Source organism: Chelonoidis abingdonii, chromosome 6, assembly GCF_003597395.2.
Source record: "Chelonoidis abingdonii isolate Lonesome George chromosome 6, CheloAbing_2.0, whole genome shotgun sequence".
NCBI lineage: Eukaryota > Metazoa > Chordata > Testudines > Testudinidae > Chelonoidis > Chelonoidis abingdonii.
In genome coordinates this window covers 85,381,080-85,408,579 of record NC_133774.1, presented here as the reverse complement: position 1 = coordinate 85,408,579, position 27,500 = coordinate 85,381,080, and the positions used below count along the sequence as shown (strand labels likewise).

Sequence of the window (27,500 nt, the reverse complement as noted above, 5' to 3'; positions counted from 1 at the left end):
GGACTACAAGAATCTTCAATGGGAAAAGATTTCTGATAAATAACGCTTTAATCTAGCAGAAAAAGACATAACTATGATCCAACATCTGTAACATGAAGCTAAAATTCAGACTAGAAATTAAATTAGCCATAGAAATAACTTATGCAGGGACCTAACAATTATCCATCCATCCAAGATTGGATTTATTCTAAACCTCTTCTATAGCTCAAACAGAACTTTGATCTTGAATCTGATGCAAAACTATTGGATGAGATTCTATGACTTGTGTCACACAGGAGTCAGATTACAGGATCATAATGGTCCCTTCTGGCCTTAAATATTTATGAATCTTTTTATCCCATCTTCATCCCACAAAGCTACTGTGCTGCACTCCAAAATGCTGCAACAAGCCTGCTTAGACACAAGGTTTTTCCCCCCACACACACACATCCTTAGGGACAAAGTTTTTAAAAAACAACAACAAAAATCCTCAAGATCTATGCACAAAAATGTGTATGCATGCAATCACTACAAGAATCTATTAATCTACATAATTAGGCTTGGAAGAATTCAATTTTTATATCATTTTGACAGCAATGTTTATTTTTAAGATTTTTTTAAATCAATTTAAGTTCACTATTGTGCAAAATTATGGGATTTATTTATTTTTATTTAAATTTTCAGTTGGGGTAATTATGGGGGGGTCAGACTTATGTAATGGCAGTAGATATTGAGATTCACAAAGATAAAGCTTTATAATCGTCAAAACACAAATTGTCAACATCATGTCATATATACAAAGTAAATAGCCTTAAATCAAATTCTAATACGCTCTTATACAGTACTTTTCTTTGCCTTTCTGTAAATTTCAGTTATCATCAATGGATACACTTTTCATCCATTTGTGTGTACAGTGAAACTGACATTTACCAACAAAAATCTAATCCTTCCAACCCTATATATAAATAGTATTACAAAACAAGTATTAAGGTTACAAATTCAAGCACTCAAATTTGGAAATGGCAGAATTAAGGTTACTTGGATAACCTTAATTTTCCCTCCTTGTGCATATGCATTATGATCCAGTATTTAATTACACAATCATGTACTTTCTCTACAGAATCCCTGCCTCTTTCAATGCCCAACAGGAATCTGCTCTGAATATGAATCAGAGCTGTGTAGTGAAGAAAGCTGTTGTCTGTAGGACCCTTGTTTTACTTGTTGCAGAAGTTGAAAGGTATATAGTGAATGTGGCAGGTAATTGCAAGAAAAGAAAGAAGGGTCTCATTGTTAAAGTAGTTGAATGCTGCCCTCAAGAACTGGATTCTATTCCTGAATCTGCCATAGAGTTCCTATAATGCTAAGCAAGTCACTCAAGCCATACTATTGAGAGGTGGTCATTTTCTGGGTCCCTGACTTGAGAGACTGAAGTCGGATTTATAGAAGTGCTGAGCACTCACAGCTACAACTCAAGTTAATGGGAACTGTGCTTTGAACACATAGTGCTAAATCCTCTGAAAAACAAGCTCTTCGGCATCTCAAACTGGGCACTCAAAATTAGTGGATTTTTTTTTTTTAACCTTAATCACTCAGTTCCGTTAGTAAAATAGAGATAATGCCATTACTGCCCCATTTCTCAGAGGTAGTGTGAAAGTAAAATGAATGCTTGTGAAACATTCAGATACTATAATGATGAGTGCCACAGAAAAAAACAGAAGGAAATTAATAATTCTGTCTTCCGAGCAGGGTTTGAACAGTTGCACTAGATAACATATGGGCTATGCTTTGAAAAATGAGAAGAAAACAAAATATTAATAGCAGTTCATTAAGTGAGTACCATCCATTGTGTGCTGTAACTATCATGATGCATATGCATAAGAGGGCCCAATTAAAGTTGCACAGGCAACTTTCTGGTATTTCCTAACTTTCCCAATGCTTGACTATTCAACTTTAATATTGATATTTTAATTTAGTTTGTGTGTAATTTTCCAGGTTTTTAAAAAAAGAGCAAATTGAAAAACGGGAATTCTACCTTGTGGCAGGTAGACACCCATGTGGATTATCAGCAGGCCTGGACCCTCTAGATCCACACCAGAGACCTTTGCAATCTGAGCTAACAGAGTAAGTGATAGCAGCAGTAAATATGCATCCTCTATGTGGACCAGCACAAGAGGGGGATTGGACATTTTGCCAGTGGATTTCACAGATATTTGCTGAAAGTAGAGGAATGGCAAGGAATCTTGGGTCCCACTCCAGGCTCTGGAAAGAAGTGTGCTCTAGTGAGCACAAACTCTTCTGCCCAATTCCCACACTCATGAACGCTTCTGCCCAGTCCCCTCCAACCTACCCCATCCCAGTCCTATCTCTCCCCTCCTTCCCAGTCCCAGTTTCCACACAGGCTTTTCATCCCATCTGTCATAAGTAGATAGGTAAGGGTTAATTTTCTTTTACCTGTAAAGGGTGAACAAAGGGGGAACCAAACACCTGACCAGAGGACCAATCAGAGACCTGGATTTTTTTTTAAAGTCTGGGAGTGAACTGGAAACTTCGGGCTTTTGTTTTCCTCGCGTGAGTAAAACAAGCTTCTTAACTCACGTCCAAAGATCTATCTATCAAGTGAGACAGAACGAACCAAAGTAAATCAGCCTTTGTTTGGGAAATGTCTAATTATTAACATGGTTGACTGCGAGTGTTAATGGGCTATCTTGTAGATCAACGTTACCTATTTCTAAAGCCAGAGCCTGGATTGAGTTTCTTAACGCGCATAATTGTTCTATTCTTTCTTTATAATCTTAAAACTGGAGTCTTCCGAGTGAGGCAGAGGGGAAAAGGAATTCTGTGCCCAAGCTCTGGTAACTCGTACAGGCAAGGGGAGGAAGCCCAAGCTCTTAATACTTCCTAGTCCCCAGGGCGGAAAAAGGCACGGACAAAAGGAGGAGAATCTCCTGGACACTAGGTTGAATCAATACCCCGGGAATTAGATTGCCTCTCTGGGTACAAATTGAAACAGCATCGCAACCGGCAACCCAGAACGGGGAACTGGGGATGCAGAATAGAGAGACCCAGGCTCGTCTTGGAGGTCCCCCAAGAAAAGTGGGGAACCGAAGGGGCCGAAAACCCGGAAAACTCGCTGTGCAGCGAAATAAGATCCAAGCTGGGTATAAGCTTGGGAAGATTCACAGTAAGCACCCAGATTTTGTACGCTAAAGTCCAGATTTGGGAAAAAGTTTACCACATCATCTCCTTGCCCAAAAGTCCTACCCTCATCTCTCTGCATCCCTGTCCCCCACTCAACCCATTAGCTCCTTGTCCTGTTTCTTTGCCCAGACAGTCCCTCCCCACCAGCATTGTTGCCACTCCTTCCCATATTCCCCAGTCCCACTGGCTCCTAATCCTACTATTGCCTCTTTTCAACCCTGGCTCCAGTCTCCTTGCTCGGCTAGTCCCAGTCTTGCCACCACCACCCTGCCTCCAGTTTCCCTTCCCCAGGTCTGGCTCTTGTCCCCTCTACATTTGAATCAAGTAGCTTCCTCTTCCACATTGTCTGGGCCCAAAGGGACGGGTGGGATGCCACTGAAAGCACAGGAGAGACACCTGCTCTCAATTCAGGTGCCTGGATCCAGACTTGACACAGCCCAGAGCTACAACTGTAGGGAAAGTTCTGCTCAATCTGGGCTGAAGCATGCCCAACATGGATGGAGCTTCAGGGAATTTAACCCAGAAGGTCTAGCAAGTCTGAGCACATGCAAACTGACATTTTCCAAAGACCAAAATAACTTGGCCAAATCTGAGCCAATTTTCATGGGGGATGTGCCAAAAAGCACATTTCTGACACAAAAATCCACTCCCTAGTGAGGTTTCAAGTCCCTACTCCAGGGCATGGGGGGAGGGCAGGCTTTTGCAGGAAAAAGGTCACCAAAATTTTTTTTTAAATGGGTAAAAAACATTTTTCCTCTAGCCTTGTTCTTAGAAATAGCTGAATAGTTTTCACTGAAATTTTTAAAAAAATAATCCAACTTGAGGCAGATACCCAATTACAATTTGGCAAAGTTATAAGCATCTGAAAATAGGGTGTTAGAACGGGAAGTGTTGCAATTTTAATACGTTGTGCTGTCAGTCCCATCTATAATAAAAGTGACATCTGAGATAATCTCTATCCCAGGGGTCTCAAACACATGGCCCACAGAGCTATTTCCTGTAGCCTGTCATTGCTCCCCTCACCCTCCATCCCCTGAGCAAGCCGCTTCCCTGCCCCCCTGCCTATCACCCAGCGCTTCCCACCACCAAACAGCTGTTTGGTGGCACTTACAACTTTTCAGGAGGGAAGGGGGAGGAATGAGGACGTTGCACGCTCAGGGGAGAAGGCTGAGAAGAGGCGGGGCCGGGGTGGGGATTTGGGGAAGGGGTTGGAATAGGGGCTGGAAAAAGGCAGGACAGGGGCAGGGCCTCATGGAAGGGGTGGAGTGGGGCGGGTCTGGGGAGGACTTTTGTATCTTTGTATGAAAAGATGTCAGTGATGTGGCCCTCGGACCAATGTACTAGTCCTCATGTGGACCTCATGGTGATTTGAGTTTGAGATCCCTGCTCTATCCTAAGCTACTGAACAGAACCAAGGGAGCTAATATGAATCATGAATAAGTGTAAACCCCAGGTCCTAACAAACCTAAAGACAAACAAAATTACTGGTGTATATAATCAACCCCGCCCCATTACATCACTCAAGTTTGAAAATGATGGTTATTATTGGATCTTTAGCAACTTCTGTAAGTCCAGATAGCAACAATGGCCCAGGCAGTCTATTTTCCCACCTTCATCTATCTCATATCACAAGATCTCTTCTCTGAGAAGTAAGCCTTGAAACAGTTCTTTGTACCTTTCTCACCTGCATACTGGATTATATGCAATGCAATTTACTTGACATTACCCTTAAAGCTACCAATTTTTAGCTACTCCAGGATGTGCCTGCTGCCTTAGTAATGCATCTCATATGGATATACATTAATTTGAGTAACATAACTATTTACTTTCCATGTAGTTTTAAGGGCGATTTGAGATTTATCACCTCTAACTCCTTTTGATTTGGGGGCTCTATTTCAAAGAGAGTGAGCGAGGGTGAGATGATACCTCCTATTCTTATTCAGCAGTCAAAATCAAGGGGGACAAATCAGCTGACAATGTCATTATTTGCATGGCTAGGGAAAGGACATCTCTCAAATATTAGAATCTAAGCTCCCAGCCCAAATTCGTTAGCCCTTGAGGACACCAATAACTTACCAATGGTTTTCCTGAAAATTTGAGTTTCCATTATTTTAATTTTGGGTGTTTTTGTGGGGGGTGAAAGAGAAGCAAGGAAGAGTCACCATATTTCTGAGATTACTGATATATTAGCATAGACTTAGGACTGTTCTATGTAGTTTTAAAAACTGAGTTAAGACATTCTTATTGGTGCATTATATACACTAAAATAAAATAAGCAGTAGCAATTTGTGTATAGATCAACAGGATTTTATTACTATAATACATAGATTTCAGGACTCATGTTTAAGCATTCTTTTAAACGTAGATTTCATTTTTGTTTTACAGGTAAAATGCTCACAATCTGTACACATACAGCCCCTCCTCCAGAAATATAAGCAGTGCTTCTCTTTAGATATTTTATAGCACCTGAGGACGTGCACACACTTTAAAGAAAAACATGATCCCTGCCCTGAAGAGCTTACAATCTAATTTTACACTTCATGCAGTTAGTGGGAGGTAACAGTATAAGGAGGAGATAGAAGTGAGTGATGATGATACTTGCCACTCCAGGCTTGTATTACATTCCAAGGTTATAGCTTTTCTCTTGGCTTGGTAAACATGCCAATACCCAAATGCAAAAAACCCAACCTTTTAACCCAGGAAGGAGCACTTGGGAATTCTTCCCTGTGGAGTACCCTCAAGCCCTTTCACTCTTGATACTGGAGACAATTTCTCGCTGGGTTGTGGACTTGGGCTTGGTCCCACTGGAAGCAATGCAGGTGATGGGATTGTTTCCATTGATATGGTTGGCTAAGTCTTTTCCCAATAGCATGGGAATGGGATAATCGTCACAGACTACAAAAGTTCATATTCCTGACCATCCCTCGTACTGGACAGGCAACCTGGCTGTAGGCAAATTAAAAAAGTTGGCCTTAAAGGGTTGCACCATCACTTGGGCCTCCGAGTCGATGAATTTGGGGTCCACCAGGGATTGGTGGAATAGCTGACACCTGTGCTCCCGTGTCTCTCCATGCAGTAATCTTCCTCCCACACACATTCAGAGTTTCCCTTTGTCCTGGGGGTATTTGCGAGACATCTGGGCCTGAAGGCTCTTGGTGGGACTTCGGGGTGATGAGTTGTAGTCAGCTGGTGCTCTTGGAGAACTTGGCCTTCACATACCCCAGCTCATTACACTTAAAGCATCACCCAGCTGACTGCGGGCTGGGGCGAGGTGGGTGGCTGGACGAGAGGGCATCTGGGGTCTCCCTGGCTGTGTGGACTGCTCCCCCTTGTGACGTGGGGCTTTGGGCTGACCCCTTCTGATATCCACTCCAACTGCTACTTTCTTCTTCTCCGCCACCTCCATCATTTGGTTCCGATCTCCCCCGGCCTTGATTACAGTTTTGGGCTTCCCATCCAAGTTGTACCTTTCAATTTCCTCGGGAACACCTTCTAAGAACTGCTCCATTTGCATTAGGAGAGACAGATCTGCCAGAGATTTAACACTTGCTCCTGATATCCAGGCATTCCAAATTTTTATAATGTGGTAGGCATATCAGGAAAATGCCATGTCTGGTTTCCACCTTAGGGCTCTGACCCACCAGTGGGCATGCTCGGGTGTTAGCCCCATGCTAATTCTGGCCTTTTGTTTAAAAAGTTCATACTCTCGTGTGTGTTCTTTAGGCATTTTAGCTGCCACCTCTGCTAAGGATCCAATGAGCTGCGGCCTCAGCTCCACCATATACTGGTCTACAGGGGTGCTATACCCAAGGCAGGCCCTTTCAAAATGTTCTACGAAGGCCTCTTATACATCGCCTACCTTGTATGTGGGGAATTTCTCGGAATGGGGAGCAGTACCTGGAGAAGGACTGTTAAGATTACCTGCTGGACTCAACTTAACTCTTTCCAGTTCTAAGCACTTCAGCTCTAACTCCGACTCCAAGCGCTTCACCTGTCTCCTCTCCTCTACTTCCGACTCCAAGCACTTTGCCTCTCTTTTGTCCTCCACTTCCAAATGCATCATCTGTAGGAAGAAATCCCTGTATTCCGCAGTCAGAACCCGGTGTGGGTTAAAGGCATCCTTCCAGCTTGACACCTGGATCTTGGTTGGGGGAGGGCTGACCCTTCCCTCCTGGCAAGATCCCGGTCCCCCCATCCCCTCCCTTCATTTCCATCATGGCGCTGAATGTCTGGGCTTGATCTGGGCCTGTCTCCTCTGTGGCGTGCCACTTTGGGAAGACTTTTTTTTAATAAGGTTTCGGTGCCTGACCTCAACCTCATGCACACGCTGCCCTACTCTTAGCCTAACTATTTAGTTGCCATGAAGCTAGAAAAGAAAAAAAAATAAAAATAAACTGCTTGTTTGACTCCCTGGCTTCTTTGGTGTGCCTGATCCCCCTCAGGCAGAAAAGAAGGAAAAAACCTCCCTAGCTTTTCAAGCAGCCAGAAGGAAAAATGTGTCCTTTTAAAATCCTCAGATCTATGCTTCTGGTTCAAAACTATCCCACTGCTCTGACACCATGTCATAGCTGAACCCTCACTCTGTTACTCCAAGTGCAGAAGTGGGGGACCGCAAAGATTTTAAAAATTAATACTTGCCACTCCAAGCTTGTATTACACTCCCAAGGTTGCAGCTTTTCTCTTGGTCTTGGCTTAGTAAACGCTGCCACCACCCAAATGCAAAAAACCTTTTAACCCAGGAAGGAACACTTGGAAATTCCTCCCTGTGGGGTACCCTCAAGCCCTCTCTCTCACACAGACACAGACACAGACACAGACACAGACACAGACACAGACACACAGACACACACACACACACACACACACACACACACACACACACACACACACACACACACACACACACACACACACACACACCCCCCCCCAAAGGAAATTAGCTACCAGCTAATCAAACAACAGGCACAAACTTTTTAGGACACCAAAAATCCAATTCTGTTCTTAAAAAAGGTAAATTTTATTAAAAACAAAAAAGGAGAACATTACATCTGGAACTTAGGCTTTTTCCTAGATCTTAAAAGAAAATTCCCAAAATTAAGCACCCAGACTAGCTTTTTGGGGGGGTTCAGCTTAAAGGTTTCGAGCAAACAAAAGCATCAGGGGTTAGCACAAAGGAAATCCACAAGCCAAAATAAAAAATAAACCTGATTGTGTCTAACTAAACATTCCCTATCCAAATAATGTCTTCTAGATATGGAAAATGAATTTTTCATACTTGGTTCAAGCCTTACACAGCATTGCTGCTCCTTCCCTGCAGCCCAAAGAACAACAGACAAATGGAAAGCTTCCCACTGGCTCTTTTGGTCAGGTGTCCACTTCTTTTCTCTTACCTGTGGGCTTGTTAACCCTTTACAGGTAAAGCAAGCAGAGAACAGCTACCAAGACGGATTTTACAGCTAGCTAGCTGGCTGGCTGTCTATCAAAGGGAGCTATACCCCCTGCTCCCCTTATCACAGAAGGATGGGGAGAGATAGCTCAGTGGTTTGAGCATTGGCCTGCTAAGCCCAAGGTTGTGAGCTCAATCCTTGAGGGGGCCACTTAGGGATCTGTGGCAAAAATCAGTACCTGATCCAGCTAGTGAAGGCTGGGGGCTGGACTTGATAACCTTTAGAGATCCCTTCCAGTTCTAGGAGATTGGAGATATACCAATCTTATCTTTATTAGGGTTACAACGAGATCACTTGGGTTTCTCACCTTTTAGACATGTGCACATTTTGGTGGTTCTGTTAGGTATCCATACAAAAATATTGCCTCATTTCTTGTAGTCATTGCAAAATAAGAAACCTGAGATTTGAATGAAGTGTAAGAATATCTTGGTGGATCTCACCTCTCCTTGGTTCTGACCCAAACAGAACATCAGTGTTACCCATAGTGGTCTCACTATTCTGAGAAAAACTTACTCCTGTTCTCTCTCCATTGTTATCACTGACCTACTTTTTCCAGCAAGGAGGATAGGCAATAAACCTATTCAAAGACAGAGACCAATGCAACTCTCTAAACTTGCCAACAAGGTTGGCAAGTTTAAACTAGGTTCGACAGGGACAGGTGAACAAAGCCCACAGGTAAGTGGGGAACATGAAGACCTGGGAGATGGGTCGGAAACAAGAGGCAGTGTGGGCTATAATGGCAGAGAGAAAGGAGGGTCAGGGCAAAACTGGGAGGCAAGATCAAACCAGTATCTTAGATGCCTATATACAAATGCGAGAAGTATGGGTAATAAGCAGGAAGAACTGAAAGTGCTAATAAATAAATACAACTATGACATTGTTGGCATCACTGAAACTTGGTGGGATAATACACATGATTGGAATGTTGGTGTGGATGGGTATAGTTTGCTCAGGAAGGAATAGACAGGGAAAAAGGGAGGAGGGTGTTGCTTATATATGTAAAAATGTACACACTTGGACTGAGGTGGAGATGGACATAGGAGACGAAAATGTTGAGAGTCTCTAGGTTAGGATGAAAGAGGTAAAAAACAAGGGTGATGTCGCGCTAGGAGTCTACTACAGGCCACCTAACCAGGTGAAGATGGTGGATGAGGCTTTTTTTTAACAACTAACAAATCATCCAAAGCCAAGATTTGGCGTGATGGGGGACTTCAACTATCCAGATATATGGGAAATAACACCGCAGGGCACAGACTAAGACTATCCAATAACTTCCTGGACTGCATTGCAGCAACTTTTTATTTCAGAAGTTGAAAAAGCTACTAGGGGGAAGCTAATTCTAGACTTGATTTTAACAAACAGGGAGGAACTCGTTGAGAATTTGAAGTAGAAGGAAGCGTGGGTGAAAAATGATCATTGAAAGCATAGAGTTTTTGCAATTCTAAGGAAGGTAGAAGGGAGTACAGCAAAATAGAGACAATGGATTTCAGGAAGGGTGATTTTGGCAAGCTCAGAGAGCTGGATAGGTAAGGTCCCACGGGGATCAAGACTGAGGGGAACAACAACTGAGGAAGTTGGCAGTTTATTCAAGGAACACTATTAAGGGCCCAAAAGCAAGCTATTCCGCATGAGTAGCGAAAGATAGAAAATGTTGGCAAAAGACCACCTTGGCTTAACCATGAGATCCTGCATGACCTACAAAATAAAAGGAGTCTCATAAAAATGGAAACTAGATCAGATACAAAGGATGAATATAGGCAAATAACACAGGAATGCAGACAGGGCAAGATTAGAAAGGCAAAGGACAAAATGAGCTCAAACTAGCTATGAGAATAAAGGGAAATGAGAAGACTATTTATCAATACATAAGAAGCAAGAGGAAGACCAAGGACAGGGTAGGCCCACTGCTCAGTGGGAGGGAACGAGAAACAGTAACAGGAAACTTGGAAATGGCAGAGATGCTTAATGGCTTCTTTGTTTGGTCTTCACTGAGAAGTCTGAAGGAATGTCTAACATAGTGAATGCTTATGGGAAGGGGGTAGGTTTAGACGATAAAATAAAAAGAGAGCAAGTTAAAAATCACTTAGAAAAGTTAGATGCCTGCAAGTCATCAGGGCCTGATGAGAATGCATCCTAGAATACTCAAGGAGTTAATAGAGGAGGTATCTGAGCCTCTAGCTATTATCTTTGGAAAGTCTAGGGAGATGGGAGAGATTCCAGAAGACTGGAAAGGGCAAATATAGTGCCCATCTATAAAAAGGGAAATAAAAACAACCCAGGAAACTACAGACCAGTTTGTTTAACTTCTGTGCCAGGGAAGATAATGGAGCAAGTAATTAAAGAAATCATCTGCAAACACTTGGAAGGTGGTAAGGTGATAGGGAATAGCCAGCATGGATTTGTAAAGAACAAATCATGTCAAACCAATCTGATCGCTTTCTTTGATAGGATAACGAGTCTTGTGGATAAGGGAGAAGCGGTGGATGTGGTATACCTAGACTTTAGTAAGGCAAACTACTCTTAAATATCTCAGAGATGGAGATTCCCAACCTCCTAGGCAATTATTCCAGTGTTTAACTACCCTGACAGTTAGGAACTTTTTCCTAATGGCCAACCTAAATCTCCCTTGTGCAGTTTAAGCTCATTGCTGCTTGTTCTATCATTAGAGGCTAAGGTGAACAAGTTTTCTCCCTCGTCCTGATGACACCCTTTAGATACCTTAAAACTGCTATCATGTCCCTCTCAGTCTTCTCTTTTCCAAACTAAATAAATCCAATTCTTTCAGCCTTCCTTCTTAGTCATGTTTCTCAGACCTTTTATCATTCTTGTGCTCTTCTTCTGGACTCTCTCCATTCTCCCACATCTTTCTTGAAATGCGGTGGCCAGAACTGGACACAAACTCAGTTGGGGCCTAACAAGCGCAGAGTAAGTGAAGAATGCTTCTCGTGTCTTTTTACACACACCTGTTAATGCATCCCAGAATCCGACTTTTGCTTTTTTTGCAACAGTATCACACTGTTGACTCATATTTAGCTTGTGGTCCACTATGACCCTAGATCTCTTTCTGCCATAGTCCTATCCTAGACGTCTCTTCCCATTCTGTATGTATGAAACTGATTGTTCCTTCCTAGATGGAGCCTTTGCATTTGTCTTTATTGAACTTCATCCGGTTTACCTCAGACCATTTCTCCAATTGTCCAGATCATTTTGAATTTTGATTCCTTCCTCCAAGCAGTTGCAATCCTCCCAGTTTTGGTATCATCTGCAACTTAATAAGCGTACTTTCTATGCCAGCATCTAGTCGTTGATGAAGATAATTGAAACAGAGCCGGTCCCAAGACAGACCTGTGCGGAATCCATTGTTATGACCTTTCCAGCAGGATTGGGAGCCATTAATAACAACTCTTGAGTACGGTTATCCAGCCAGTTATGACCCACCTTTATAGTAGCCCATCTAAATTGTATTTGCCTAGTTTATCGATAGAATATCATGCGAGACTGTATCAATGCCTTACTAAGTTTAGGTTAGATAAATGTCTATCAGGGATGGTCTAGACAGTATTTGGTCCTGCCATGAGGGCAGGGGACTGGACTCGATGACCTCTCGAGGTCCCTTCCAGTCCTAGAGTCTATGAATCTATGAAACAAGGGTTACTGACACAGTGAATAGAACCAGATGTCCTTGAAGCCACAGTACAACAATTCAATAACATATCTGAGGCTTTTTATGGGAGTAAGACAACTGATATTTGTGAACTCATGTTTCTCATATCATAGCCATCAAGATAGCCACTTCAAGGTTTTCAAAAGCATATTTCTCGTAAGTAAAACCTTTATTTGGTAACCAATCCCACCTAATGGCTTCATATACCACAATCACCCATCCCACACATTACAATGCATTTGTATGTATTACCAGTGAAGGCACACGATCACATTCTTTAATAAATTATCCACATTTAAGGGAACAGCCAGTTAAAGTTTGCTATCTGTTTTTAATGCCATAATGCAGGGATCAGCAACCTTTGTCATGTGGCCTGTCAGGGTAAGCCCCTAGCGGGTCGGGCTGGTTTGTTTACCTGCAGTGTCTGCAGGTTCGGCCAATCACAGCTCCCATTGACTGCAGTTCATCAACCCAGGCCAATGGGGGCCATGGGAAGTGGTGCAGGCTGAGGGGTGTACTGACCGTCCCTCCCCGCAGCCCCCATTTGCTGGGAACTGCAAACTGCAGACACTGCAAGTAAACAAACCAGCCCGACCCACCAGGGGCTCACCCTGACAGGCCATGTGCCAAAGGTTGCCGATCCCTGCCATACTGTTAGCCTGGTTTCACAAGTTGTTTTTATGGATTTTATACCTCCAAGTTGAAAGTAAAGAAAGCATCCTTCTCTATCTACCATTCATATGCTACCAGTCCCATTAACCACTTAGCAATATTAGGCTCTCATTCCAGAATATAAGTAAGTCTTTTAAGAGTTCAACATAATGCATTTATCCACTACTTTGAAAAAAAAAAATCTACTACATATTGTGAAGTGTTCTTTATGATGCAAAAAGAAGAAAACAGAATGAAACAGATGTTTCTTTCTTGTTAAAAATCAAGGAAAATCACAAGAAGAGGTTTTGCTTACAACTGAGATGAATGTGACAAGATACAATGCTTCCTTGGAATCTGGGCCATTTCTACTACAATGCTAGATTACAAATATCCAACTTCACAGTAAAATGAAGTTTGCATACCAGCACAGAATATCCCAGGGACTTCGCTTCGGAATATAACAGTTCGTACTTTCTTATCAGATTTCAGAGCATCCACAGCTTTTGACAGCTTTTGAATGTGACAAGATACAATGCTTCCTTGGAATCTGGGCCATTTCTACTACAATGCTAGATTACAAATATCCAACTTCACAGTAAAATGAAGTTTGCATACCAGCACAGAATATCCCAGGGACTTCGCTTCGGAATATAACAGTTCGTACTTTCTTATCAGATTTCAGAGCATCCACAGCTTTTGACATCTACAGAAAAAGAAGGGGAAGAGGATTTTTTTTTTTCCAAAATATTTAATTCCAATACATTGCCTTCAGATCAGAAGCTGTTAGTTTTTCCCCCTTACCATTTTTATAAGATTTTTATTAAGTGCATTTTTGGCACGAGATCTGTTTAATCCAAGTACCACAATTCCTAGAGGAAAAAAGAAGAGTTTGAATCAGTGTCATATTAAAAATATAATTAGGTATTAAGTACATACTTGTGTCCATGTTATTTTGACTCTAAACAGATATCAAGTTAGGACTGTAAGAAAATTGACATGGAATTATTTTGAATGTATTCTTGTTAGTTTGCTTCCTTTTTCAGAGAGTGTTTCAAAAGCCAGTAGAAATAACAATCACTTTAAGGACAGACTCAGAACCATGACCTGATACACATGAAATTACCACATCTGTGCACACAACCTGACTAGGCCAAATTTGTGAAAGCAAATAATCATAATATTTGCCTGAACAATTAAGCTTGTATCTTGGTACTTAAATGTAGTCTTCAGATATTTCTTCATAAAGCGTTCTAAAAAAAAGTTTTTATTTAAAAAAGAAAAAACCCACAAAGGCACTGCCAGGTCCAAAATTTTGACTTTTTGTTTTGGTATGTGTGTGTGTAGATGCGTATTTTAGCATAGCACCCTCTTGGTCTTGACAACTCAGTCACCACACAAAAAAGCATGGTTATGTTAGTTACAACAACAACAAAAAACCCACCAGCAGCGAGGTACAGGTACTTTGCATGTAGCACTTTTCCTTAGCCGTATCCCAATATATTCCTTATTTCAAAATTATTTCAAACAAATACTCAGCTTGGTCACAGAATCATAGGACTGAAAGTGACCTCAAGAGGTCATCAAGTCCAGTCTCCTACACTGATGGCAGGATTAAGTATTATCTAGACCATCCCTGACAGGTGTTTGTCTAACCTGCTCTTAAAAATCTCCAATGATAGAGATTCCACAACTTCCCTTGGCAATTTATTCCAGGGCTCAACAACCCTGACAGTTAGGAAATTTTTCCCAATGTCCAACCTAAACTGTCCTTAGCGCAATTTAATCCCATTGCTTCTTGTCCTAACCTTAGAGGTTAAGGAAAGCAGATTAAAACATACACAGCTGTATGTACATGTAGTGAACAGAGTGGGCCTAGAGCTCTGATTTTAGATTTAAACATATCCCGCAATTCTTGTTATTGAAAGGTTCAAGGATTTGGATGATACTATAAAAAAAAAAGAAGGAAACTGTGTGACCTTTTCAACCTTTGTGACATCCTTTTAAGTAAAACATGTAGTTTTTATCTCCAAATAAGGATGATCATTGTTTTCTAAATTCAGTAATAGTAATACAGTACTGAAAAAGATCCCCTAAATAGCTGTAATGAAGCACTTCTACTCTGCCATGTCATGCACATGTCAATAAAGCAGCCACAGTTCTTGTGGACAGCTGAATTTTCCCTGTGTATTTTTCTACACTTGTCATTGGATTTATATATCTTGCTAGGAACTACGTAGTTAACGCTGACAACAGCCACACCCACAGAATCAGAAAATTCTCTAAGATGTTCACATCAACCTTCTTTCTTCCTTTTGTGTATTTACAATAAGTTTTTCACATAGTGCCCGAGAAGCCCTAGAGCAAGAAAAACCTTGAGATTTTTTTCAGGTATGTGTGTACTCTAGTTCTAGTATGTGTTACTAATAAGGTACTATAGTAAATTTCATTGCTTAGCACAAAGGTATAGGAAAGAGTTGACAAATATGGTCCAGAACCTTACAAAGGTTTTTTGTGTGTATTGGTAGTACAAAATAGTTTTGACTGTACTGTATTGTCCATTTTGACCACGATAGACACACACTAGGAAGAAAATTAATATTCATGTTAGCACCTTAATTAAGAATGTTCTGACATAAGGATTAAAGTTGTTAAACACAAAATATAAGAAGTTCTCTGCAAGGGGAAAATCCCTAAAGAGAAAAAACACAAGAGTATAAGCCAATTCCTCATACTACTCCCATCAGTTTCACAACAAGTCATAAACCTACCACTTCCTTCCCCCACTCAAAAAAGTGACAAATGCTCAGCAGCCCTCTACCCAACTTTCCAACCTTCCTATTTATGGAAAAAGTGGTGTGAGAATTGTAATCAGAAATGTGTGAAAAGATTAACATAACAACAGGCACAGAATGTGCAGTCAAATGTATAGAGGAATCTTCCATGGATTCTCCACCCCACTACTTTTTTAATTTATTTTTAAATATAGCCATATCACCTTAGTATCAGATCATCTCTGAAGATAAATTTTCAGGTTTATCTTTATAGTGGCAGTATGAGATAAGGAATGTATTAAATTGGTGTCTGAAGTACAAAAAGTTAAATGATTTGCCTGAGGTTACATAGGATGTCTGTGGCAAACCAGGAATTGAATATAATCCTCCTAAGTCGCAGTCCAGTCGTTTAACCACAAGATGATCCTTTCTCCTTTTTTCTCTCTTGAATAGCTCCTACTCAAATACCGATCAGATCAAATGTTGACTGTTTTAGGAGATTTGACAAGATTATAGCCATTGGCAATATGGATACAATGTAACCATTTTATCTGCTGTCAAAATTCAAGGAAGTGAGATAACAGGAGCAGAAATAACCGGGTTTCCTTCATACCACTATATGGCAACACTATTAAGCTACAAGGGGGAAAAAAACTACAGTAAAACCTGCCACGAGTGACTACTCATGAAAGTGGCAATGTTAGGGAGTTGATGCTCAGCAAAGCACAGTAGAGGCAAGGGTTAACTGACTCACTGTCGTGATATCCCAACAACAGTCACAATAAGGTAAAATTGTTTTCTGTTTTTTAGTTATGGCCAAAACAAACTTGATTTCTTGGCTTCAGGCCCCAAAATATTAAATTCTGCATATTAAAATAACATATGGTGAATGTTGTAATACAGCAGTGTCCATAAACACCATAGGGAATGAGCCTGGGGAATGGAGGGAGTCAGCTTCTCTGCCACATTCCACATCCCACATGCACTAGTGGAAAATAAGAGAAATCTTTTGTCCTGCTGCATGATTTGTCAAGAACTGGTAAAGTATATAGCAGTGTTGATTTTGTCATCATTAGACTTCAGGATTAGTATTTCTTGGACATGAATAGGGCCCTACCAAATTCACATCCATGAAAAACATATCACGGACCATGAAATGTGGTCTCCTCCTGTGAAATCTGATCTTTTGTGTGCTTTTACCCTATACCATACAGATTTCACTGGGAAAGACCAGCATTTCTCAAATTGGCAGCCCTGACCCAAAAGGAAGTTGCAGGGAGGTTACAAGGTTAATTTAGGAGATGTCACAGTATTGCCACCCTTACTTCTACACTGCCTTCAGAGCAGGGCAGCTGGAGAGCAGCGGCTGTTGGCCGGAACCCAGATCTGAAGGCAGCGCTCGGTCAGCAGCAGCACAGAAGGAAGGCTGGCACTACCATATCATGCCACCTTTACTTCTGCACTGCTACTGGCAGCAGCTCTACCTTCAGAGCTGGGCTCTCAGCCAGCAGCCACTGCTCTCCAACTACCCTGCTCTGAAGGGAGCACTGCCAGCAACAGCGGTGCAGAAGTAAGGGTAGCAGTAACACAATCACCCTCCACCCCTGCAAGAACCTTGCGGCCCCTCCACAACTTCTTTTGGGTCAGGACCCCTACAATTACAACACTGAAATTTCAGATTTAAATAGCTAAAATCATGAAATTTACAATTTTTAAAATCCATTACCATGAAATTGACTAAAATGGACTGTTAATTTGGTAGGGCCTTAGACATAAAGAAGGCAAGTCATTTCCTATTTGGGTTATTCCAGGGTATTTGCAAGCTTAAGACGACTGGTTCATATCCACAAGGCTGAATATTAAAAAGTAATTATTTGCACACCACCATATTCAACCATAAGAGTAGAAACATAACTCTGCAATCATAAGAGTAGAAACAACTTCCTGATTTTTAAATGAAAGCTTAAATTTTGCAGAAACAGAGCAGGCCATTGGAAGGGTGTTGGAATGAGGTTGGAATGAGAGAGAGAATTGTGAGGAAAGTGGTCATATGATACAGTGTGGTTGTTATTCATAGTGTGATCATACTGTAGCTCCACATCACTTTTTACATTGGAGTCACCTTACTACAGTACTTGATAGGAAATCTGATCTGCACTCTAACAAATTTAAAAAGTGGAAAAAGAAATTGCAAGAGCCATTCTATTTGAATTCCTGCTTCTAGTACTTTATAATTTCATTCAAGCTTAGCCCATATCTACACTGGGAGCACTTTCCCCATACAGATATATTATATTGGAAAAGCGCTCCTACTGTGGATGTACCTACATTGGCAAAGCTGTACTTCCTGCACAGATGGCAAACTGCACCATCCCATCACTTTGCAGGTGACTGAAACAAACTAACTCTCTCAGCAAAACTGCTTTTACCGGTACACCTCTACCCCGATATAACACGACCTGATAGAACATGAATTTGGATATAACGCGGTAAAGCAGCGCTCCGGTGGGGGGGGTTGTGCAGGGCTGCGCACTCTGGCGGATCAAAGCAAGTTCGATATAACGCAGTTTCATCTAACACAGTAAGATTTTTTGGCTCCCGAGGACAGCGTTATATCAGGGGTGAGGTGTATAACTGTGTCTGTATTAGGGACGTATGTGCTGTCACAGCCCTGACAAACATAGTTATGCTGACAGAAGTCAGTAGTGAAGACATAGCTTTAGCGTAAGTTTTAAGGTGAGATTGTGTTTTCTGGAAGCTTGCAATAGAGTTTCAAGTTATCTTTGAATTATATGGCATATTTTTCATGTTCCAGGTGTTTTTAAATGACTTTTTTTAAATACTTAAAATACTTTTCTGTATAATGCCTGGTCCACACTTGAAAGTTAGGTCAACATAGCTATGGAGCTCAGGGATGTTAAAAATCCACACCCCTGGATGTCGTAGCTATGCTGGCCTAACCCCCGGTGTAGATGTGGCTAAGTTGATGGAAGAATGCAACCACCATTTGGAGAGGTGGATTAACTACGGGGATGGAAAAACCCATTCCATCCCTGTAGGAAGCATCTACACAGCTATCAGCACTGCAGCTGTAGCACCTGTAGTTAGACATGGCCCAAGGGTCTGAATGCTACAGAAATCCACTGATGTTTGCTGGAATCTTGCTGTTCCTAAGGACATAGCGCTACCCCAGCTGGATGCTATTTGATAACCCTCTCACACCTACATTGTTTTATCCTTAAACCCAACAGCATATTTACATATCTTGCTATGTAACAAACATTAGCTGAAGTTGCTAGACAAGCACAATAAAAGCCTAAAATGTCTCACTGATATCATTCTTACCTGTAGTTAGAAGTTATCTTTACCCAAAGCAGGGTACCCTTAATAAAGACTTTTCTTTCATAATGTTGGTCCAACGGTCACTTTCTCCCTACTGACGATTCCTACTCCTGAAACACTAGGCATTGTAACATAAGATACAGCACTGATTTCTGCTAATGGCCTCTGTCCTTCTCTTGGCCCTATCGCAAACCACTTGCCCTTCTTTACTAACAGAACAAGACTATATCTATAAAAAGGGGAATTGGACCAGTCAGCTTAACTTCAGTATCCAGAAAGATAATGAAACAAATAATCGACCAACCATTTTGTAAGAACCTAGAAGTAAAGAAGATGGAAAATCCATGTTGACTGACTTACCAAGAACAAATCATGTCAACACAACCTAAAACCTTTTGCTGACAGGGTAATAAACCTGGGGGGGGGGAGGGGTAGAGAGTACTAGATGTGATATCTTTTTGCTTTAGAAAGGTTTTGGATGATGTTTCACATGACCTTCTCTAAGGAAACTAAGGAATTATAGCCAAGACGACCTACTACATGGTGGGTGCACAATTGGTGGGAAAATCATACCCCGAGAGTAGTTATCAATGGTTCACAGTCAAGCTGGAAGTATATATTGATGTAATGGTGTTGCAAAAACAAACAAACAACATTCTGGGATGTATTAGCTAAAGTGCTGTAAACAAAACACAGAGAAAACATTCTACTTAGCATTTACAAGGCCTGATTTAGAGTAGTGTGTCCAGTTCTGGGCACCACACCTCAGGAAAGATATGGACAAACTGGAGAAAGTCCAGAGGAAAGAAACAAAAATGATTAAAGGTCTAGAAAACATGACCTATGAGAAAAGATTAAAAAATTGGGTTTGTTCAGTATAGAGAAGAGAAGACTGAGGGAGGATGTGATAGGTTTTCAAGTACGTAAAAGGTTGTTATAAAGAGGAGGAAAATAAATTGGTCTCTTTAACCACTGAGGACAGACAAGAAGTAATGGGTTTAAATTGCAGCCAGGGAGATTTAGGCATTAGAAAGAGCTTCCTAAGTGTAAGAATAGTAATTTGCTCCAATGCTTAACTAAGGAAGTTTGTGGAATCTCCATCATTGTCTAACCTGTTCTTAAAAACCTCCAAACATCTGTCAATGATGGTCTAGATAATATTCAGTCCTGCCTCAGTGCAAAGAACTAGACTAGATGACATATTGAGGTCCCTTCCAATCCTACATTTCTATCATTCTATTTTGTTTTGACTAACAGGAATGGGTACATGCTGGGAAAGAGGAAACAATTTAAAAATAAAAAATAAGCCACCACCACTCTTCAGCTGGAAATAAGCACCCTCCCCATTGCAAGCATTCCCCCAGATCTCTGAATGGTGGTAACCTTACCATGTTTTATTTTTCTACCCCAAGATTTCTTTCCCCGAAAGTCTCCACCAACCCACTGTATAATGCAATCTACAGTACACTATATCACATGCACTCAAGAATAAATTGAAGGTCATTATTTTGATAACCTGACTCACATTCTAACCAGTAATCCAACTTTGCTGAAAGTAGAGGACTTTATTAACACTGTCAGCCACTGAGCAGTCTCAAATAGTCACTGTTTGAAGCACTATTCAATCATGTGCCAGTGAACAATTTAAGGTCAAATATTTCACAACCCCCCATGACTAAAGATGGGTGTTTTATAACATTAAAAAGAGGGGATTCTGAGTTTCCCAACACAGCACAGGATGTACTTATAGCAATGCATTGTCACAATATTAAAATCATAACCTTTCATAGGTATAGTTATTATATATTGTTTACAGCTGGTTAAACAGGAAACATTTCACAAACACTTGCCAAGATCTTTACTCCTTTCTGCCCCATAACTCAAAATTTTACTAAAATTTTTAAATTTGAAAGATTTCAGCTCTTTTATAGCTGATTACAAAACAGGGACTGTTGCAGCAGTATCATCATGGTATTGGAAGAAGATGAGAGCAGGCAAATCACTGGCCAGGTTAAGCCATTGACACAATAGGTCCATACCTAGGACCTCAAGTCCTGAAGTCTGGTGATGAGGTCAGAATCTTAGCTTTCATTTAAGGAAAACATGTATCTAATGTTTATAGTTAAGAAAAGCATGAAAAAACAACCCATGTATAATGTTTGCCTGAGCCTGCAGAAAGCTTGAAACAACGGGTGACAGGTGTAAACTGCACCACCAATCTCAATATAACTAACTCCAAGACCTGCTGCTCTAGCGCACTTTGCCAACCCTATCCCAGCAAATGGATTCATCTGGAGCAAAAAAAAGGGAATAGCAGGCTAGGATCACTGCTCAATGTAGAGAGACCCCTACTTCCATCCCTGCTGCTCCCCGGATGTGAGACCTCCTGAGATTCCTCAGACGCTCCAGGAAGAGGGTGGGGATGATAAAGTGGCCACCACCACTACTGTATGGTATGGCACATGGGGGGCCCTGATTCGGAGTAGCAGGAGTGGGAGTACAGACGGGCTCGTTCAGAGGGCACTGGCAGGCAGCCTAAAGGGCAGCTGCTCCTACTCCATCGCCCACCCACGCGTCCCTAGGGACGCACTGCGCATGGGCAGTATGTGGAGGCGGAGCAGCCACTGTTCTCCTCCCCCCCCCCCCCATGGATTTAAAGGGCCAGCCCCGTGCATCAGCTGCCCCGAGATCACAGCACTGCGCCGGGAGGGTGACCCGGCAGATCGCACTGATGCACCAAGCCAAGGGGGCGGGGGGTGACACCAGTCCCGGGACTCTCTCTGCAGAGTCCAGCGGGCAGAGATGGGCAGCTGCACCCGCGGCCCGCAGCTCTCGGCGGAGCAGCCTCCCCCGGCCCGCGCTGCCGTTACCTTGGTTCTCCTCGTCCAGGTATCGGACCCGCAGCTCCTCCTCCCCCTTCGCCTCCGAGCTGTAGCCCCTCCCCGTCGGAGAACAAGCAGCCCCTCCCCGCACCAGCCCCCGCGCGCCCGTCCGGCTGAGAGGCGAAGAGGCAGCGGCTGCCGCAGCCAACCTGACTCTGCCTTGCAGGAGGCCCAGCCCGCCCAGAGACGCCGCCATGCTACTGCCTCTTCCCACCGCGCCAGCCCCGGCTTCGTGCCGCGGAGCCACCCCTCCTCCCACGTTCACACACACCACGTGACGCTACGGCACGCACCGCTCGCTCGCTCCCTCCCTCCCACGGGCGACCCCAGGCAGCGCGAGGCAGGTAACGCTCACTCTGGGAGCGCGAGGTCCCGTCAGTCGCCACGCGCATAGTCAGCCTAGCCTCGCGCTCTGAGCCCCTGCTCCCCTCATGTCAGGGGCCTTCCAGCCATGCCCCCTGTGGCACCAGGCACCCAGTAATCATGGGTGCCGGGCTGCCCAAGGCCAATGAGCGGAGACCATGCCCTGGTGACCCTGCCCCCACCATTGCCCCTCCCCACTTGCATACAGAGCAAGAGCCAGCCCCCCTGCAGTCATGTGGCACAATGTTGGACCTAGATTTTGTTGGGCACTTTTTCACCAGTAACAACCAATGCACTTCATAATCCTTAATGAAGTTAGCCTCGCAGCGCTGCTCCCCCTGACATGTAGCGAAATAGTCTATTGCCGGTTTTTTAGATGGCTAAATGACTTGTCCAAGGTCATTAAGAGAGACAAGGTAGGTGAGATAAAACTTCTGTTGGCGAGCGAGACAAGCTTTTGAGCTACACGGAGCTCTTCTTCACCTCTGGGAAACTAACTCCGGCCTAGTCCACGCTACAGAGTTAGGTCGATGTAACACCACTTATGTCAACCTAACTCTGTAAGTATTTACACTACAGTGGTACTCATGCTGATTTAAGTCACTCACTACATCAACTTAATAACTCCCCCTGCGTGAGAGGCATAGCGCTTAGGTTGATGTAGTTAGGGCAACACACTGTGTAGACACTGAATTACTTACATCCCCTGTTGGCTGTCAGCCCTGCCTGGAGCTCACAACTGTAGCCCTCCCAGCCCTAGGGCTGGCAGCCAGAGAGGAAATGAGAAATAATAGCAGCCATGAAACTGACAAGAATGTAAATTTCCCTGCTGTAAAATTGAGCCCTGTGCTGGACTCAGGCTGTCAGCCCCCATTGTGGGGAGGCTGCAGCAGTCGACCCTGCACAGCTGTCAGTGCCCCACAATGCCCCGCTTCAGTCAGTGCAAGTGCTGCTGGTGAGGATGCACAATACCAGCAGAAAGAGGTTAGTGTGGACACCAAAAGCTGATTCAATGACTGCGGTGGCCTAACTTAAGTTGACCTAATTTTGTAGTGTAGACAAGCTCTCTGAGTGCCATTGCTAAATACTAAGTGAAACAGATTTTTTAGCATACGTAGTTAACACATTTCAAGATACCATTCAAGGTGAATTGTCCAAGGTCCCACAGGGGACTTGTGGCGGTACTGGGAATTCAGCTTGTGTTTCCCAAGTTCTAAGGGTAGGGTCCCGACTGCTGAACCATCCTTCCCCTCCAGTGATGCCATGTTAACAAGTTTTTGAACCTGCTTTTAGTGTGTTATTCCACTAGTACAGACAGAGCCTTTGACAATACACCTCATTTCTATGTCTGATTTTCCTCTTCTCTCCTAAACTTTCAGTAACTTAGAAATATGTTGGTTTTTTTCATGTGAATGATTAAATTAAAAGATAGATTTTAATTCTGGAGAACAGTTTTGTAACCAAGTTGTAGTCAGATCTCTGGCATGCCTAATGCATTATGTCTCTTTTGTCTGTCTTCTAGGTCCTGATTTTGTAACTTGTTCCATGCAGCTGCCAGGAGCACCACCAGCTTTTTTGCTGCCGTAGGCGGCGGAAGGTCCCGCGCAGACAGAGGCAGCGGAAGATCCAGATCCTGCGGTCGCCGCCCCCCAAATGTTAGTTCCCTAGGCGACCGCCTAGGTTGCCTAATGGGTTACGCCAGCCCTGGCAGTTGGAGTTCCAGCCACATGGAACAAGTTGAAGGTTATGACTATGAGAATGTAAGCTCTGTAGGCACAAACCATCTTGTACAGTGCCAAGCACTTGCTGGCACTTTATAAATGAATAATTACAATCAAATCACTATAGATAGCTGTTTTTGAAGTGGTTTCTAACCACATCTCTCTAGGTAGATAGAGAAAAAGGCTGAGCTACCTTCCTTGATTCTATTGCAAATTCATAATTTTATAGATTTTAAGACCAGAAATGACCATTATGATCATTTAGTCTGTCCTCCTATATAAATAACACTGCCCAGAGAATTTGCATCAAGCCCATATCTTTGCTAGAGCGTATCTTTTTAGATCTGATCAGTAATGCCCCTGCTGGCTGCTTTCTGATGAAAGCAAAATTCTGTAAAATAGTGCAGTGGTTTTCCATCTTTTTTTATGTGTACCCTTAAAAGGTTTCAAATGGAGGTGCGGACCCCTTTGGAAATCTTAGACTTATATCTTTATGATATAACAATCTTTAAGATTTATTTTTCAATGATTTGTGTAAAGTTAACAAATAACAATTTAATTATTAACAAGATAAACTAATCATGCATGGTTTCAGAGTGGTAGCTGTGTTAGTCTGTATCAACAAAAATGAGGAGTCCTTGTGGCACCTTAGAGACTTAACAAATTTATTTGGGCATAAGCTTTCATGGGATATAACCAACTTCATCAGATGCATGGAATGGGAAAATACAGTAAGCAGTATATATTTTACAGCACATGAAAAGATGGGAGTTGCCTTACCAAGTGAAGGGTCAGTGCTAATGAGTGCCCAAATAAATTTGTTACTCTCTAAGATGCCACAAGGACTCATCGATGTTTAAGCATGCATGCTTCTTAAAGTAGGTCATTCCCCTCTTTGTATTATATCCCCTTTTGCCAACCATGTGACATTCATATAACTGTTTTTTGTTTTGTTTTTGTTTTACAGTGCAGTTTGCAGTATATCCAATTCCTCCCTTTAGACTGGCATTTTAAGCATGAGTCAGAAGATTTGGATGGAAACACACTTTTCCATGTATTCTGGTTCCCTGATTGTTCACTGTGGTTTAGTTCTTCCCACACAGTGTTAAAGTAAGAGTAGCAAATGGAAGACAAGTTTAGTTCCAGAAGGATTAAAAAAACATACTTTTATTTGTAAAGAATTTCTGAAAATATAGACACTGATGCTCCTCATTAGTGAAATAATTTCTTTATATAAACTCCAATTGTGGAGGAAGAAGTTATAGTGCATGGAAAATCTCTCTAAGAGCTTCACTAATGAGTTAACACTATGTAGAGCTTAAGTGTTCCTTTCAACTGGACTCCATCCACACACCAAAATCCAAACATTTCTGTGTGTTGGTGGTAGTAACAGATGTTGATTGGCACACGTCAGCTGAGCCTCTCTCATTAGCTATTAACATGACCTACCTGTAAGCATGGACATAGGTTAGCACTGCTACACAACAATCAAGAGCAAATTGCCTGCCAGTGACTTCTCAAAATCCCCCAGGGTGTCCCACCTCTTATTTTTTTATTGCCATGTATCTGTTTCCTGACTAGAAGTTACCTACCTCTGCATATAGTTCTGCTCAGCCTTAGTTTCACATATTCATATCTGGCTTCCATTACCAGCAACTTCACTCATACATCTATGATACAGAGATCCCTTTTTTGAGGCCAGCCCCCAAGAAGACATCTCATCAGGCTGCCACCTGGCTAGAGATCTCTACCAAAAGTTCTGGTGGATTTTTGGTGTGATTCTGGCATGGCCTACAATTTCAGTAGCTGAAACGGGTCTGAGCATGGAATTAAGCAAAGTCTTCTGCACCCCAGCCCCCCTGTCCCAGCCCAGAGCCTGCACCCAGCACCCAAACTCCATCCCAGAGCCCGCACCCAAACTCTATCCCAGAGCCTGCACCCCAACCCCCTGCCCCAGCCCAGAGCCTGCACCCAGCACCCAAACTCCATCCCAGAGCCCGCACCCAAACTTCCTCCCAGAGCCTGCACCCCAAACCCACTCCCTCACCCCTTCCAGAGATGCATGCAGTAACTGACAAGCATTTCATAAGGTCCAAACACTAAACACATGTATAAACTTAACGTCTATTTTAACAATACTTAAACACTGGTTGTGTCCAGCTAGGCATTTGTCAGTGTTCAATGAGGCCTGGGGGTCTTGGCCTGAGCTGGCACCTGGTTTGCCAGCATCACACTGGCAATAAGCTCAATCAGCTATTTTCTCTTACAAAGATTGTCTTAATTTCACAACACCTACTAGGACATTTTATCTCTTGCACTCTTTAACATGTTGCTGTTAAAGTAATGAGTGATAAAGTTTGCTATCCACTGGGTCCAAGCTTAGATGGTTAGCCTGAGCCTTTTCCAGAGGTCCAATGTCTACACTGCTATTCTTAACACACTAATTGAAGCTGAACTAGCACAAGTCTGTGTACCAGTGCTGGGAATCACACCTTCCGGCTGCAGTGCTAACATGCTTATAGGCTCTTTTGAAAATTTTACCCATACACTATGGGTAAAATCAACTATGCCACTACATAGCTATCAGTGTTGTTAAATGTAGTTTATTCATGACCTTAAAGTCTTACTAACGAAAAATCTGTAGGAAAGTTCCAATAGGTGTGCAATAAGACTTTCTCCTCACTGTTGTACAGGAATATGATCGCTCAGCACGGGGTAAGACATAAGCAGGGATAAGGGAGTTAGGTGTGTGAAGCCCCTGCTGCCAGGGAAACAAAACAAACATTCAAGCAAACAGTTAAAACTCCTAAAAATTGAGATATTTATATCTAATTACAGCTCCGATGCCTTGAGTACTTATACGCTTCTTCCTCCTGCTGGTGCTGGTAAAAGACCTGGCATGTTTAGAGCAGCTCAGCAGAGAGGACATTTAACTAGTTACACACATGGGCACATGAGAACTATGTTGAAGAATGTGATCTAAAAGCTGTTTCTGATTTTGGATGTAACATGTACTCCACTTAGGAAGGAACAATGAGTTGCACACATACAAAATGGGAAATGACAGCCTAGGAAGGAGTACTGCAGAAAGGGATCTGAGGGTCATAATGGATCACAAGCTAAATATGAGTAACAGTGTAATGCTGCTGCAAAAAAAGCAAACATCATTCTGGGGTGTATTAGCAGGAGTATTGTAAGCAAGACACAAGGAGTAATTCTTCCACTCTACTCCACGCTGATTAGGCCTCAACTGGAGTATTGTGTCCAGTTCTGGGCACAACATTTCAGGAAAGAGGTGGACAAATTGGAGAAAATCCAGAAAAGAGCAACAAAAATGATTAAAGGTCTAGAAAACATGACCTATGAGGGAAGATTGAAAAAAATGGGTTTGTTTAGTCTGGAGAAGAGAAGACTGAGAGGGAACATGAGAACAGTTTTCAAGTAAATAAAAGGTTGTTACAAGGAGGAGGGAGAAAAAA

At 42.5% G+C, this 27,500-nt stretch overlaps 1 protein-coding gene and 1 long non-coding RNA gene across 2 annotated transcripts in view; one reads left to right on the top strand and one right to left on the bottom strand.

The window, feature by feature from the left end:
- Positions 1 to 22,272, bottom strand: part of AUH (AU RNA binding methylglutaconyl-CoA hydratase) — a 193,890-nt gene extending 171,618 nt beyond the window's left edge. The window contains exons 1-3 of the mRNA XM_075067192.1: positions 21,926 to 22,272; positions 13,744 to 13,811; positions 13,365 to 13,452 (exon numbers count right to left, since the gene is read on the bottom strand). Coding sequence (XP_074923293.1) covers positions 13,365 to 13,452; positions 13,744 to 13,811; positions 21,926 to 22,133 — 364 coding nt within the window. The 5' untranslated portion in view covers positions 22,134 to 22,272. The remainder of the gene's footprint in view (positions 1 to 13,364; positions 13,453 to 13,743; positions 13,812 to 21,925) is intronic.
- LOC116828146 (uncharacterized) lies at positions 21,777 to 24,600 on the top strand. The gene is made up of 2 exons (XR_004374449.2): positions 21,777 to 21,944; positions 23,823 to 24,600. It is a non-coding gene; the product is annotated as an uncharacterized LOC116828146 (long non-coding RNA).
- Positions 24,601 to 27,500: the final 2,900 nt, after the last annotated feature.